The sequence below is a fragment of the Lepidochelys olivacea genome (genome assembly GCF_965140295.1).
Source record: "Lepidochelys olivacea isolate rLepOli2 genome assembly, chromosome: 21".
NCBI classification, from domain to species: Eukaryota; Metazoa; Chordata; order Testudines; family Cheloniidae; genus Lepidochelys; species Lepidochelys olivacea.
This window is the reverse complement of record NC_140431.1, coordinates 13,321,218-13,336,225: the sequence shown is the minus strand read 5'-3', so window position 1 is coordinate 13,336,225 and position 15,008 is coordinate 13,321,218. Positions and strand designations below refer to the sequence as shown.

At 48.8% G+C, this 15,008-nt stretch overlaps 1 protein-coding gene across 2 annotated transcripts in view; it reads left to right on the top strand.

Annotated features, from left to right (window-relative positions):
• AHCYL1 (adenosylhomocysteinase like 1) overlaps positions 1 to 14,651 on the top strand; it is a gene marked incomplete at its 3' end in the record, with an annotated part of 45,862 nt that extends 31,211 nt beyond the window's left edge. The window contains exons 5-17 of one of the 2 annotated variants that reach the window (XM_084611104.1): positions 319 to 421; positions 1,064 to 1,158; positions 2,143 to 2,249; positions 2,779 to 2,895; positions 3,122 to 3,185; positions 4,668 to 4,756; positions 5,336 to 5,406; positions 6,254 to 6,348; positions 6,517 to 6,615; positions 7,446 to 7,514; positions 8,706 to 8,784; positions 11,720 to 11,840; positions 12,234 to 14,651. In XM_084611104.1, coding sequence (XP_084467230.1) covers positions 319 to 421; positions 1,064 to 1,158; positions 2,143 to 2,249; positions 2,779 to 2,895; positions 3,122 to 3,185; positions 4,668 to 4,756; positions 5,336 to 5,406; positions 6,254 to 6,348; positions 6,517 to 6,615; positions 7,446 to 7,514; positions 8,706 to 8,784; positions 11,720 to 11,840; positions 12,234 to 12,240 — 1,116 coding nt within the window. Of the gene's footprint in view, positions 1 to 318; positions 422 to 1,063; positions 1,159 to 2,142; positions 2,250 to 2,778; positions 2,896 to 3,121; positions 3,186 to 4,667; positions 4,757 to 5,335; positions 5,407 to 6,253; positions 6,349 to 6,516; positions 6,616 to 7,445; positions 7,515 to 8,705; positions 8,785 to 11,719; positions 11,845 to 12,233 lie in introns of those variants that run through there. The other variant, XM_084611105.1, reaches the window with a different exon arrangement.
• Between the last annotated feature and the right edge of the window lie 357 nt (positions 14,652 to 15,008).

The following is a 15,008-nucleotide window of genomic DNA, read 5'->3' as shown; positions in this document are numbered from 1 at the left end:
CTTGGGAACTTTCGCAGCCCTGGGGAGGAAGTGCTTCAATATTTCAGAAACACACATGAGCAAATTGTCCCCATTTTCACACTTCCTAGGGGTGGGTGGGTGGATGTGGGTGTGTGGATGTGTGTGTGTGTAAGTGCTCTGCAGCTGCATTTTCCAATATGGCTGCTCCAGGATCCCAATCAGCAGATGTTTCCACTCTGCAAATAGTCTATGGTTGAATAACACTGTCCCCTTCCTGCTCTGTGCTGGAGTTCCCTGAATCCAGACGGGCATTACAGCTTCCTCTTGGGCTGACTGTCGGTTTGCTTCTGTCTCCAGGTGTTAATTGAGACACTGTGCGCGCTGGGGGCTCAGTGCCGCTGGTCTGCTTGCAACATCTATTCCACTCAGAACGAGGTGGCTGCTGCCTTAGCGGAGGCTGGTGAGTAGTGTGTGAGCAGCAGGAGGGGAGAGATGTAAAGCCAACTTTCCCCGGTTTTGAATTGCGCTGCGGTGTTTTTGGAAATACTATGCTTACCCAGACTCCTGACTGCCACTTTGCCCCCATGTCTGGAGAAACATTCCAGGGAGTCCACAGAGCTCCAGGACTAGATTACCCCTAAACAAAGGGAGAGTTTGGATACTCTGGACATCTTAGCCAGTGCCATTTCTGCTCCTGCGTATTCCAAATCAGTTGGCAAGCCAGAGGCGCTTGCTTTTACTTCATCATACATTTCTCCGATGCCTTTCAAGGAATCCCAAGCCACTTTACAGACTGTGTGTAGGAATTGCTTCTTCCACCACGTCAGTGCAGTCATTTCTGGGGTGGGATACAACAGTTATTCAACAGCGCACTGCAACATGGTCCAAGAGGTCAGGGCAAGTTTATAACACTGGCTTGCCCTTGACTGAGCTTGCTGTTCACCTCTGTTCAGCTGCACTTGTTCTCAGCAATGTTAGTGTAGACTTGGGGAGCTGGGGGAAGTTCAGCACCACAGGGACAACCTCGCATGTGTTAGGCCCTGGCCGTGGTGTCTGTTGCCTCCCAGCAGAGCAGCAGCAAATGACTTTGTCTCCTCCCTAGGTGTTGCTGTGTTTGCCTGGAAGGGGGAGTCAGAGGATGATTTCTGGTGGTGCATTGACCGTTGTGTTAACATGGATGGTTGGCAGGCCAACATGGTAATGGGAGCATTTCACAGCCTTTTCTCTACTCCTCCCCCGCAGAGTATTCCACGTCCTGTCCTCCTCCCCCCGAGCACTACTTTGCTTTCCAAGAGCTGCTGGAAAATAGATTAGATTACCTGGTGGTTTTCATTGTCCAGTTGTCCTCTTGTACGACCGGTCCCTGGGTGTATCGGTGGAACGTTTTTCTCCCTCTGCATTGAATAGGGCTGAATGCTGGTCAGAAAGGGGAGTTCCCAGAGATTGTGTGCTTTTCATGCTGTGTTTTAGAGCCTGTGACTAGATAGCCAAGGTGAACTGGCTGTGGGGAGGAGAGGAGACTTTTGCCTAGTCATACATTCCTGCAAGTCTCAAGAGGCCTATAGATATTGTATGTATTGGGGTCTAAGCCATGCCCAAAATAGTCTGATTGAACTCAGTGACTGGAGTACAAAGCAGTCCCTATGCTCCCCGGCTCAGCAGTATGTCCTGGCAGAGCCCTGCTTGTGGGTCCTATAAAACTCGCATGCAGTTCATGGGGTGGCTTGTTCCCCCCCAGTCCAGTTTCTTGGGATCTGCTCCCTGACTGATATCAATCTTCCTCCCCCACCTAGGAAACAAGCCCTTTAGCAAAGCTGTGTCTAAGCCTGACCCCGGGACGGTTACCTTTTGAGTGGGGCATAGATTTCTTGGCACCTTTGTGAGCACGTGCAATGTTTAGGTACTAGTAATGCCTCTCAACCTAAAGATTGGAAGTGGTATACAAGCAACCCTTCCAGTCCCCCTGTGAGTCAGTAGTTATCCCATTTTACAGAGGGGAAACTGAGTCAAGTTATATGCCCAGAACCACACGACAAGTCTCTCACCTGGGAATAGAACCCAGGAGCAGAAATCCTCCTATCACCTCGTGTTTTAATGGGGCTTTTCTGTAGCTGACAGTGACCTGGCTTGCTGGCAGTGGAAGGACTGAATGTCCTTTGTGTTTCTCTGCATGTTCCCTAGATCCTGGATGATGGTGGAGATCTGACCCACTGGGTTTATAAGAAATATCCCAATGTTTTTAAGAAGATCCGTGGCATCGTAGAGGAGAGCGTGACTGGTGTGCACAGGTATTGGACCCAGGGGCAGCCAGAATTTAGGCCTTTCACCGCTCTTTTGCTCATGGCAGGCAGCTGCTGTTTCTATTCTCCATGGTATCTGCTCTTGCATGGTAGCTAGAAGAGACTAGCAGTCAATGTACTTTTTCTGGTCATGTGAGGTAAGGTCTGCAGGTTTCCCTGATCCTTGCTGTTTACACATGCACTATGATTGCCTCCAGGAAGTGACAGAAATCGTAAAGGGCCTTAGGCTCTGAGGGTCAAGGTGCATGCTTTAGCTCTGCATTCACTTCTTCTGCTGAAAATATTTGGCCTTGGATTGCATCTGTCCTGAGAGCCTGAGCAGCTGGGGATCTACGTGTTCTGTGGCAGTTTGCATCCAGGACTGCCAGCTCCCCATCGCTAGTGCTAGGCTAGGAGGTTACAGTGGTCCTGTCTTTCTCTGGGGCATGGTGTTAATTTGGATTCCGTTTGCTTTGCTGTGTGCAGAGCTCTAGTGTGTCTAATGGAGCGGTATCTGAAGTGTCCTTTCTCCCCGCAGGCTGTACCAGCTGTCCAAGGCTGGGAAACTGTGTGTCCCAGCCATGAATGTCAATGACTCTGTCACCAAACAGAAATTCGATAACCTGTACTGTTGCAGAGAGTCCATCTTGGACGGGTGAGTCTAATCCTTCAGGATACACAGCCATTCCCTTCCTTTAACTCAAGCCGATAGATTGGTCTTTCTCTGGCTTCTGAGGCATTTCAATCAGACTCCGTCGTGTCCTAGTTGAATGTTGCAGTGTCTGGTCACATGATCAGCTGTCGCTTCCGAGTATCACCCCATGCAGACTGCTCTGTCTGGAACTGACTAATCCCAACACAGGTCTGTTTCTGTCTTGTAGCCTAAAGAGGACCACAGATGTGATGTTCGGAGGGAAACAAGTGGTGGTGTGTGGCTATGGTGAGGTGAGTTCCATGAACGAATGTGAGGCAGCATCTCTCCGCGATGCATAGTCAAGATCCATCCTTTCCCCAGTGTTCCTTATCTGCCTTTGACGAGCAATGACCTCTTACCCTTGCTAAGAGTAGGAGCGTTACGAAGAGTTCATACATAATAGAAGGAAACAGTGTCTCTCTAGACAGTTTTCCCTATGTCAGTGCATGGCTGACTGCTGATCCTGGAGAGAATTCTTTTCAAATCATGGGAAGATGGACGCCCACTCTGTCATGCTTGTGCAGGAAAGCCTTGCTAGAAGCTGCTGAGACATTATATACAAAGTCTCTGTTTCCCTGCTTGCTTGGAGATTTGTCTGAATTGCCATATTTCAGCGCAGTTGTTGCTGGTAACACTCTGAATTGCCACACCGTGCCTGCCACGGTGTCAGAGCCGTGGGGGTAATGGTGATTGGATTGGTGTGGAATGGAGCTCTGGACTGACTGCATCCCGCACTGCTGTATCCTTGGCTTTATAAAGCAGGCCTGTAATAATAAAATGATCCTCTTGTTGAGTGGTTTGAAACTCCCTGGTGTCTACAGAACTCCTGGATTTACGTTTATGGGGCGGGGGGGTCGTGCTTGTAAATCCTTCTAGAAGAGACGGCGCAAAGCAGGGATCTGACACCTAGCCCCATTCGCATGCTGTCTGTATGCGTGTTTACCTTACAAGCTGAGTCCACTGCAGTGGAGGGCCTGGCGGTAGCAGTAAATGCTCTTCTCCCCAGGAATATGCGTACTAATTTGTTTATACACCAAAGGAGCCCAAACTTTGCCCAACCGAAAGGCTGTGTTGGCAATCTGCCGGGGACTCGAGGGTTGCATGTAATTTGCCTGTCTGCTCGGAGCAAGCTGCAACATTGCATGCTGGGGGCTGTAGTCCCTCAGGGCTGCTTTGCCATATTAAATATGAGATGCCAGAAGCTGAACTATGGGGCCATACTGACTACCCCATGCATGTGCTAAATAAAATAGGGGGTCTGTTACAAAGCTATAAACATACCCATGTTCTCTTTTTTTAAAAAAAAGGCAGTTGGAGGTTAGTCCTGGCCCAGATCTGCATTTATTTATTTTAAAAAGAAAAGTTTAGCTGTGATCTCTCCTCTGTGCGGCGTTGATGGCTATTTCGACAGCTTAGGACATTCATCTTAGAACCCTTGTACCTGCTGGATGCTATGCCCAGGCCGTGAATGCCAGCAGGTGATCTTGGAATGACACTTCTGGGAGGGGAAGACTGGGCTGAGAGGGGCCAAGTGCCTGTAGCCATGCCTACTGTAAAGCTGATGCAGCACATTCCTGCTCCTGAGCCAGGCTTTGAACTGAACCTTGGCATTAAGCAGGTGTCTGCGATGAGAATCTCGCTCCTAGCGCTGCCACCTGTATAAACAAACGGGTGCAGTTTGTCCATGGGGACCTCCTGGGTCCTGTGTCTGGAGGCTCTTCATTGCATTGCAGGTTGGGAAGGGATGTTGCGCAGCTCTGAAAGCCCTTGGAGCCATAGTCAACATCACCGAGATTGACCCCATCTGTGCTCTCCAAGCCTGGTAAGAGATGAAGAGTTAAATGCTGCTGAGTGAGCACCTGTTCCTTTACTGTCTGTCTGGTCTTTGAGCTTCATCAGAGGGCTGACTTGAAGTCAGGCTGCTCAGGAAGAGCCTTCATCCACCCGGAACCTCATAACCCATGGCTAGTCTCATGAGAAAGTATACGTCTCTTGGGGACCTTCCATCATTTGTGCACCCATTTGAGCTCCTGTGTCCTTGGCCCAGGGCAGCCAACTGGACTTAGAAACCTAGGTGCCTGAAAATTAACTAAAATAGAAGAATGGTGTGGGACTCCATAATGCTCTCCATGCCGTGTTGGGTGCACACTCCCAGGTCTCTCTCACTAGCCATGGCATTCACAACCACAAGCTCACACAGGTTCCTTTGCACATGGTCCACCTTGCACTTACTGCACTCAGGGTGTGGGTGGGAAGCCTGCTCCTCTGATGTTACTGATCAGAGTAGATTTTTAGCTATTCTGTTGCATTCCCTCCTGGCTTCACCTTTCCAGGTTGTGTTGTGCAGGCAGGCAGGGGTGTTACAGTTCATCTTCTCACTCTGCCCTTTTCCTTTCACCAGCATGGATGGCTTCCGGGTGGTGAAACTCAATGAAGTGATCCGCCAGGTGGATGTGGTCATAACCTGCACAGGTACGGAGATTTGGGGGGAAAGGTGGTGGGTGATGCTTGCTTCAAGCTCTGTGGAACCGTTCCTGGGCCCGTGTACTTGGAACAGGAATCTCTATAGGACTTCCCTGCTTCACGCACGTCAGAAAGTAGGTGATGGGCTCCAGTGACTGTGCATGGAGGATGTACTGATTCCTGTGCTTAGATATCTCAGTCAACATATTGCACATGCAGCGTGGGGGGTAGAACTGTGAGCTTGGGCTCCCAAAACTCTGTGGAGGGAGCTAGAGCAGCTCCTCTGCTAGTTTAGCCTGTGGAGGGAGCTGACCATGCCCGAGCAGGTCCCCTCTGGCACTAAACGTAGCTAGGGGAGTAGTGAGCGTACAAGGGAAGACACTGGAGGGCAGGGTGAGGGGAAAACCCAATCCACTTCTGTGCTGATGTCAAAATGTGAGCTCCACTTGCTGTCCTCAGTGCGTCCAGATGAGTCAAAGGGACTCCCCCTTACCTTGGGAAGGGTGAGATTGTGACGTATGGAGTGCACTTTTTTCTTGCCATTTTGGGCTCTCGTTGCTGCCTCGGTGACCTCCCCCTCCACAGCCACCAATGGGAGCTCACCCTGAGGAGAGGCACTAGGAACTGATCTTCCCAAGACCACAGCCAGCTCATGTGCAGAGACCACACCCATGGCCCTCTGGTCAGCAGAAAGTACAAGCGCTCCAGTACACCAGCCAGTCGTGTTCTGGCAGAGACTGAACCTTGCGCCTGGCTTTGGGGCAGAAATCTTCAGCACCAGCCATAGAGAGAGGGATCGGGAGGCACAAGTTACAGTTGTTTGGGCTCATATTAGCAGCATCCTCTTTCTCTATAGGAAATAAGAACGTGGTGACCAGGGAACACTTGGACCGAATGAAGAACAGCTGCATTGTGTGTAACATGGGCCATTCCAACACTGAAATTGATGTGGTGAGTCTCTGCCGCTTATCTGCCCCATCAACCTTTCCAGCAGCGAGCCCATGAGTGCCTATCAGTCTGCTCCTGACAGTCCCATGCTCCTGGGTTACCTCCTTCCCACTGGGATCCACTTGCCTTGGATGACAGGTAACTGACTCCTGCTTGTTTCTCTCCTCACAGACCAGTCTCCGTACCCCGGAGCTGACCTGGGAGCGTGTCCGCTCACAGGTGGACCATGTCATCTGGCCAGATGGCAAACGGGTGGTCCTGCTGGCTGAGGTATGTCCTGGAAGTCAGGCCAGAGAAGCTGCAGCAGAGCATCTGGGCTAAAGCATCACATTGCAGGGGGTCCTGTGTCTCTTCCTAGAGTTTCTGCATGCAGGAGATATTGTGGGCACTGGTTTGAGATTGGGATGTAACTCAGTACAAAGACTACAGAGTAACCTGTGTGGCTGGGAAGGTCTTTGAGCCTGTGGGGGACCCTGTAACCATGGACTACTGCAGCCAGAACTTTCTTGGTTTGATTATTCTCAAAGGGGTGCAGGGTTACCTATCATACACACGGGTCTCTCAGCAACACAGTTACTAGCTGGCTTGCTCTTGCCCATCCATGCAAGCCAGACCCAATATCTGTCTTGATTTGGGAAGGACCCAATGGCTACAAAACACTGCATTTCTCTTTCCTTCCAGCTGGTCACTCCAACCTTCCGGGCACCCCACAGGCCTTGCAGTTGGAGTGATTCTGTCTCTCCCTTTGTCAGGACCACACAGCTTCTCTGACGTTTAGCTAAGGACAGGAACTGCTCTCACCCATTTGGGTGGGAAGTTAGGGCCTCCAGAATAGCAGGATACTGCACCTTCTCAAATAGCTGGGCTGAGAGCATGACTTACCTCTGCCCCAGGGAGTGAGACTAGATATGGAGCGTGGACCCCTGGAGGTGGGGCAGTAATGAGGCTGTGCTCTTTGGCTCCATCAACTGGTGACCCGACTAAATGGGTGAATCTGAAGCATCGGGGGGAAAAAATTCCCCCCATTTTCAATACTCTAAGCTGCCCCAGTGTAATGAGTTCACTGTCCTTAACATGTCTTCATCCTGTTGACATTTTAGGGTCGTCTTCTCAATCTGAGCTGTTCAACAGTTCCCACCTTTGTTCTGTCCATCACAGCCACCACTCAGGTATGTAACTGGAACCATCAACACTGCCCACCTTGCCTAATGCTGTATTTCGAGGTGTGGGGGTTAGTGTTTCAGGGCCTCATGCGGTCTTGGGATTCGACATAACCACTAAGCAGCAGGAGACGCTTTCTGTAACATACAACATTTCAACCATTTGGGTTTGCATTTTAAGTTGTTAGAGCATTTATTTCTTTGAACTTCTCTTTGGGTAAAATAAATTCTCAAATCTGTTTTTTGGCTCTGAGGTTAAAATGATTTAAATCATTCTCGGTAGCAATATTACCTCGAATGGACAGCCATCACCACCACCCGTTGCGTTTCTTGGCACGAGGCTGTCTCTGTAAACAGGATTATAAATAAATACAGCTGTGTGTTCAGCTCTTTGCCATACACAAAATCAAGGCAGTCCCTGCCCCGATCTAAGAGAAATGAAGGGAATGCAATACACTGGGAAATCCAGAAGTGGCACATGGTTAAACTTGTTTTAAAGGAAACTCTCTACCTATGGGCATTGCAGAAGGGAATTTTGGGGGGATTGTTACAGACCATTAGCTGCACTTCTTTCCCTTGATGCTGAGTTATTTTCATGCCAGGTGGAACACGTACAATGCCAGCATTTTGGTCTAACTGCTGTAAATTGGTGGAGTTTCAATGACTTCAAGGGAGCTTCTACCAGCCGGAGAGCTGGTCATTTGCCTTTCAAAGGGACACTGTCAGGTTAAAATGAATGTCCATTTAAAACGAATTTCCTTGCCTGTTACTGACAGCCTTAGATTTTTACAAAAGATAATTTTATCACTGATTTACTTTTCCACCACGTCCGAGGGCTGTGCTTTTACCTAGCATTCAGGTGGGGGCACTGCAAACTGGGACTTGCTGGTCAGTTTCTCTCTGGTTCTCCAGCACCAGGGACCCTGCAGTATTTGAGTCACCTGGCAAGGAGGTGAGGTTATCTTCCAAAGGGAAACATTTATCAGGGATGGTATTGTAAAGGGTTTTTACAAAAGCGAGACCTTGGACCCCACTCTCTTGCATTGCATGACATTGCATGCTGTTTTTGTGTGCCTACATGTCGTCAGTATCACAACATCCACACGTGTTATGGTCTGGCCTCTGGTCAGCTCTTCTCTGGCCCCGTGCTGTTGGTGAGCTCTGTACTGGTGACTGACTTGTCCTTTCTGATCTCCGCAGGCTCTAGCTCTGATTGAGCTCTACAATGCTCCCGAGGGACGTTACAAGCAAGACGTGTACTTGCTGCCTAAAAAGATGGGTGAGCAAAGGAAGCTACTTGAGTCCCGAGTTGAAGTTGTCCCCAGCCAACAGGGCTGTGAGGGATCTGATCAGGGCCCAGCAAAGCTGTTAGAGCAGTGGTTCTCAACCCGGGGTACACAGAGGTCTTCCAGTGGGTACATCAACTCATCTAGATATTTGCTTAGTTTTATAACAGGGTACATAACAAGCACTAGCAAAGTCAGTACAAACTAAAATTTCATACAGACAGTGACTTGTTTATACTGCTCTGTATACTGTACACTGAAATGTAAGTACAATATTTAGATTCCAACTGATTTATTTTATAATCATATGGTAAAAATAAGAAAGGAAGCAATTTTTCAGTAATCACGTGTTGTGACACTTCTGTTGTTTTTTGTCTGATTTTTGTAAGCAAGTAGATTTTAAGTGAGGTGTAACTTGTGGATACACAAGACAAATCAGACTCCTGAAAGGGGTACAGTAGTCTGGAAAGGCTGATAGCCACTTTGTTAGAGAAGCCACAGTCTCACCAGACTCTACCGAGATCTCTGATCTATGTTTCCTGCTCCTATAAGGAGCAACTTATGTAAGCTAACTGTGCACGATTGTTCGGCAGAGATTGCAGGAGGCAAGAAGTTTGGGGTGATGCGTATGTACTGTAAGCGAATTGGCTGTTTTGTGCAACAGGCTGGATTGGACCTGTTGCCATTCACTCCCAAACCTTTTCCTGAAACCCTAAGAGCTAGTGACTGCTTGTCCTACCCAGCAGTGTTTTAAGCTAGATGCCCTGTCTGATTGTTCTTCTGACTGAAAGTGAGAGTCAACAAGATGCTTTTAAATATTGAGGCCGAGACACTTAGCAGGAAACTGTAGGCCAGTGGTCCCCAACGCGGTGCCTGCGGGTGCCATGGCAAGGAAGCGCTTCCGCCGGACAACCCGCAGCTGCCGGACAACCAGCCGCCGAAACGCTGCCCAGAAGTGGCAACGCCAAGAAGCCGCTTCTTGGCGGCATTTCAGCGGCAACGCTTGTTGATGACGCCACTTCTCAGCGGCTGGTTGTCCAGCGCCCGCCATATTCTTCTGGAAACATGAATATGCTATAGCAAGAGAGAGGTTGGGGACCACTGCTGTAGGCGATTCCAAGGTCAGGCTGTCTTTCACATCAGCTCAAGGTGTGGTGGTGGAAGTGAGTGAGCTGCACAAGTGGGAAGTGCAAGAGAGGACTACTGAAGAAACATTTGCCAGTAAGTGGCCTTTCTTGGCACGCTTGAGGCTTGGCTAAATACATAATTTCCCCAGTGGCCTGTAACTGCCCTGATCAGTCATTTAAATACCCACTTATTCCTCTAATGCATTGTAATGGGGTCGGCACCCACCTCTCGTGAGCGCCCCCCTCTGGTTGGGTTTGTCCGTGGTCTTTAAATCAGTCCTAGCCCTGCTTTCGGGCTGTCCCCCCCACCCCTCCCGGGCTTCCTCGCTGGAGGCAATGGTTTTGCCCTTTAGTCTGTTTTGGCCCCAGTCAGTCAGGAGGCCCAGCTGAAGTTCAGTCCCCTTCTGGGGGTTTAGTGCTGTCCAATTGTAGGCCCTTCTCCAGTGGCCTATGGGAAGAGCTGGGCCCGCCCACTACTCGGGGCCCTGGCCTTCACCAGCGTCTTAGCCTTAGCTCAGGGCTCTTCTAAGCTCAGGCCCAGTAGCCAGCCAGGAGTTCTCCCGTGCTCCCCCTGTCCCAACTAGCACTGGGCTGTCTGTCGTGTTGCAGTTCCTTCAGCCAGCAATATCATCTACGCTCCTCCAGCTCTAGTGAAGAACTGCCCTGTGTTTGGTTCTGGCCTCTGTAGCTGCTTTTTATATGGTCCTCCTGGCCGCTGACGGGCCATTCCAGCAGCCCCTCTGATTGATTGCTTCCTTGCAACCACTCTAGGCTGCTTGGAGGACCTGTCCACTGCTCCTTTCCTGGGATGAGTGTGGCAGGAACCTGAGACCTCCAGCAGGGGCTTTTGGGCCTAGTCCACCCCATCACATGCATATTAACTCTCTGAGTGGTGATACGGCTTTTCAGGGCTCTTAGTTTATTGTTACTTAGAGCACAGGGTCTGCCATGCTGGATTGATCAATCTAATCTGGCAGTGTCCATTGCCAGCCCTGTCAGAGGAAGGCATAAAACTCCTGTAGTTGAAGCACCACTCCATGGAGCAGTTACTTCCTGACCTTACAATGGTGATGCTTTTATCCTGAAAGATGAGGATCGAGAGCCCTTGTAGTTTTCAGAGCTCATTCTGCTTGTCTGCTTCTATCCCTCTCCTCTGCCTCTCCATCTATCATGTCTAGATAGTAAGCTCTGCAGGCAGGGATGGATTGTCTATTACTCTGTTTAGTGTCTAATACATTGGACAAGTACTACCATAATGAACATGGTTAATAATAATATAGTTGCAGATGCTTTCCGTATGACATGTGCAATCCTTTTTTCAATTCAAGTCTGCACTGTTTACCCCATTGCGTTAATATTAGATATTTTTGCAGGTGGGGTAGAGTTTGCTCCATGCTAACACTGAAGATCCTGAAAAGTTAGATTCTAAAACGACTTGAGTTCTGGACACAATCTCTTGAATATGCTATGTTTTACTGAACTCGTTACACTGGGAATCAGTGAACAAGTTGTTAAAATCTGTGCAGTTTTCTCCTAGCCTAAGATGTGCCCTGCTAAGATGTACCTTGGCCTGAAATTTGATCGCACCTCTGAACTCCTCATTAGATTTTACATTGGCCTTATCCTGAAGTCTCTAGAGTCTTATACCTTGCCCATCATTGTAGTATTTGAGTGCCTTCCAGTCGTGCATTAAGTGACATGACTTAACATCTGTTGTGTGTTTGTTGGTACTGTTGAATGTGTTCCCGTGTGCCTGGCCATCAAACTCAATTGCCCATGGCTTCATATTTACTCTTCTCAGATGAATACGTTGCCAGCTTGCACCTGCCTTCATTTGATGCCCATCTGACAGAACTAACAGATGATCAAGCGAAATACCTGGGACTCAACAAAAACGGGCCTTTCAAACCCAACTATTACAGGTAAGACCTGTGTGAGGGGGATAAAGAATCTATCCTCTGGTACCTTCTGAGGCCTCTTCCAGCAGTAGCGGCATGGATTGTGCCTCTTTATTGCAGTGGCATGTGGGTGTGGAGATATCCTGCTGCTTGTTGGGGCAGGGTAATGCCATCTGGGGGTTGGGATATGGACCAGCTGTCTGCTTAGCTAGTTCTGCGTTGGATGATAGTCACCCAGACTGTGAGTACAGCTGGTGTTTGGCAGGGTTGGGGAAGAACTGCACTGGAGAGGAACAAGTACTTCCGGATACATGGAGGTGATGGCTGCTCTCTGAAGGTGCCAGATGTCGCACCGATGGTGTGGCTTCTAATATGGTACCTGTTGCCTGACTCTGGTCTCCTTTCCTTGTGTTTCAGATACTGATGGACCATAACATCTAAGGACCAGACCACACAAGACAACTTTAGAGAAATTATTTTTAAAGATCATTTTATTTTGTTTTACTCTTTTCTTTTTTTAAAAGCTGTTGGTTTTTTTCTTTTATCTGTCTGATTTTAATGTCACTTTGTTTTACATTTTCACATGATCGCGTCTCTCTGTACGTCTGATCTTGGCAGACAACCTGGGATTTGCTTACTGCTTTATGACTGAAACCTGGCTGTGTGGTTTCAGACTTTCACTCATGGGAAGGGTTTCCTTTCCTGAGTATGAAGGGCAATTCATTCCCACAGTGGGTTTTTATCTTTCCAGTGCACCTTAGTCAGGATATTTGCAAACACTGAGATACTGTACTGTTTGTTTTTTTTTTCTGTGTGGAGTTATCTGCAACTTCTAAATTGCCTTAATGAGCCCAGTTTTTAGCTGCTAGAGCAATGCTCCTATCCCTGTGTTGGAGCAGAGTGGCACCTAGTGGCCAGTTAGGGTAAAGGTGTGTGACCCCAGACCGGGTTTCCTATGTGAACTTGGGAAGGTGGTATGGTGCCTGGTACGGATAAGCCCAGGTGGGTGTTAACTTGTCTATTTCAGGGTGCTAGTCTGAATCTGAATGGGGATCACCTACCCATCAGACTCCTTGTCTCTCCTAGGTTTTAAACTGCATCTTATTTGACTTCAGACCATTTTTCTTTTCTTTTCCAAGTCTAAAATGTTGTTTCAAAGGAGAAAGTGTTTCCAAGTGGGAACTCTGTGGAATAGTCGGGCAGCTGAGAGCATGCAGCAGCCCGTTCAGCCATGGGCAGGCCTGGCCAGAGAGGGGCCAGCATATGACACCTCCCGTGAACTCCTCCGTGTGTTGAACACAGATGACCCTTTCTGCTCCTGTCCCCTTAACGTGCAGAGTGCAGGGGATGTTCTGATGACATAGCAACTTTTCCATCAGCTTTACCGGCGAGCTGTCATGTTGAAATCAAAATCCTCCAGTCAGTGGACCATTCTGTAAAGCACTTGGCCCCACTCAGAGCCAATGACTGTGGGAGGTGGAATCCCTGGCCAGCTGCACTGCTGTCTTCTAAAGCGGTCAGCCAATCACCTCTTCCTTCCCCAGCCCAGAAGGTGGCAGGTTGTCTTATTTCATCTGGTTCACCACATTACGGTCCCACTCTGGAAGGGCCTGATGCCCCGTGGTTTTCAGGCCTGTGTTCCAGGCTTAGCTCAACAAAGATCACAGCACAACAATCCAGATTCCAATTCTTTGCTCAGTGACATGTAAAAGGGAAGGAGTTTCAGCTGCAGTGGCCTAAAGGCCCAGCTCCAGCTAACGAGGGTGTTTCCGCTGAGTATATGGCGTCAGTCTAGCACTTCACGAATGTACAGGTACAAAGACAATCGAGACACTGCAGCTGGGTGTAGCAAACACCCTTGACCAACCCTGTGCTCCCTTGTCACCCTCGCCCAAGTACACAAGATCCATTCCTAGCACCACCTCTGAGGAACCTCCCTGTGTGTGTTTATGGGCGACCCCGGCTGCTTTCCCTCTCTGGGAGCAAATAGCTCCTTTCTGATAACGGGCGGGATTAAGATTTCATCCTCCAAAACCTTCCAGCACTTCCAATAATTCCCCCTTATTCCTCCAGACTCTTCTTCACAAGCTTGCCCAGCTCCTTGATCATGTTCTTTCTTGCCCCCCCCCTTGATAGATTCTTGGTTTCTCATTGACTCACTGCTGCATTGGGCTGACTCAGACTGCCAGGGCTGGTTCCCAATGACCTTACCGAGTCCGCCCATGTACTCCCCCCCTCTGCCCCCCATAACCTGAATTTCCATCAAGATGCAGCTGGGTTTGGAGTGTTGAGCCCAGGATCCTTTGGGGGCCCTGCTCTCCTTTCCTTGCTCAGGGAAGAGGACATGACCAGGAGCACAGGGAAGCTCCCGCTCAATCATTGCTCCAGTCCAGGGGGTTTGCCCCCATGCCACAACTCCCAGCTTTCTTTCTCCCTCTGCACTTCCTGCTCGCATAGAAGTTCTAGTATCCCAGAGCAGGCTTGGTTTTCCCACTCTAAGCCAAACAGAGGTTTATGTACCATCCTAAATGTTCTCTGTCATGACTGTTGGGAGGGGCCCCTCTGTTCCATTTGTCTGTCTCAGTGTTACAGTGTCAATAGGAATCGTAGCTTAAGGGCTCCATCTCTGTATAAGCCATGTAACGAAAAAGACACAGGGGAACAATTGGTCTTATGCCTAGAGAAGCCTTGATTCTGTCAGAGGGAGCATGTTAGCACCAATCCGGGTGAGATAGGTTTATTTTGTATATGAATGATTTTTAATGGATGCAATATTAATCCTTGCAGATGAGCAATAAATCATTAAAGTCTAATTTAAAAATGATCAGAAAAACACTTCTCTTTCCTTGAGGTTTTGTTTCAAGGTCTAACATGGTAGCCTTCAGATCCGTGAATCAGTTGCTATTACTGAAGGCACAAGAACAGAGCTACTTGTCCACTTAAAATCACAGACCACACAAACAAATTGTGGTGTACCTCACTTATGACACCTTAGATGGTGGCATGTGACTGCAGTAATTAACTGGTCATGTCCTTGTAGATGCCAGCTCGTCACCCATAGACCTAAAAATCTCTCCCTCTACAGTTGCTAGAGTCATGAAAACACCATGGAACTCTTCTGTGTATGTAGATTAGCACCAGTGAGAGAGGATCTGTCATTGGGCTTTGTTATAATACCATATAAGAATTTTT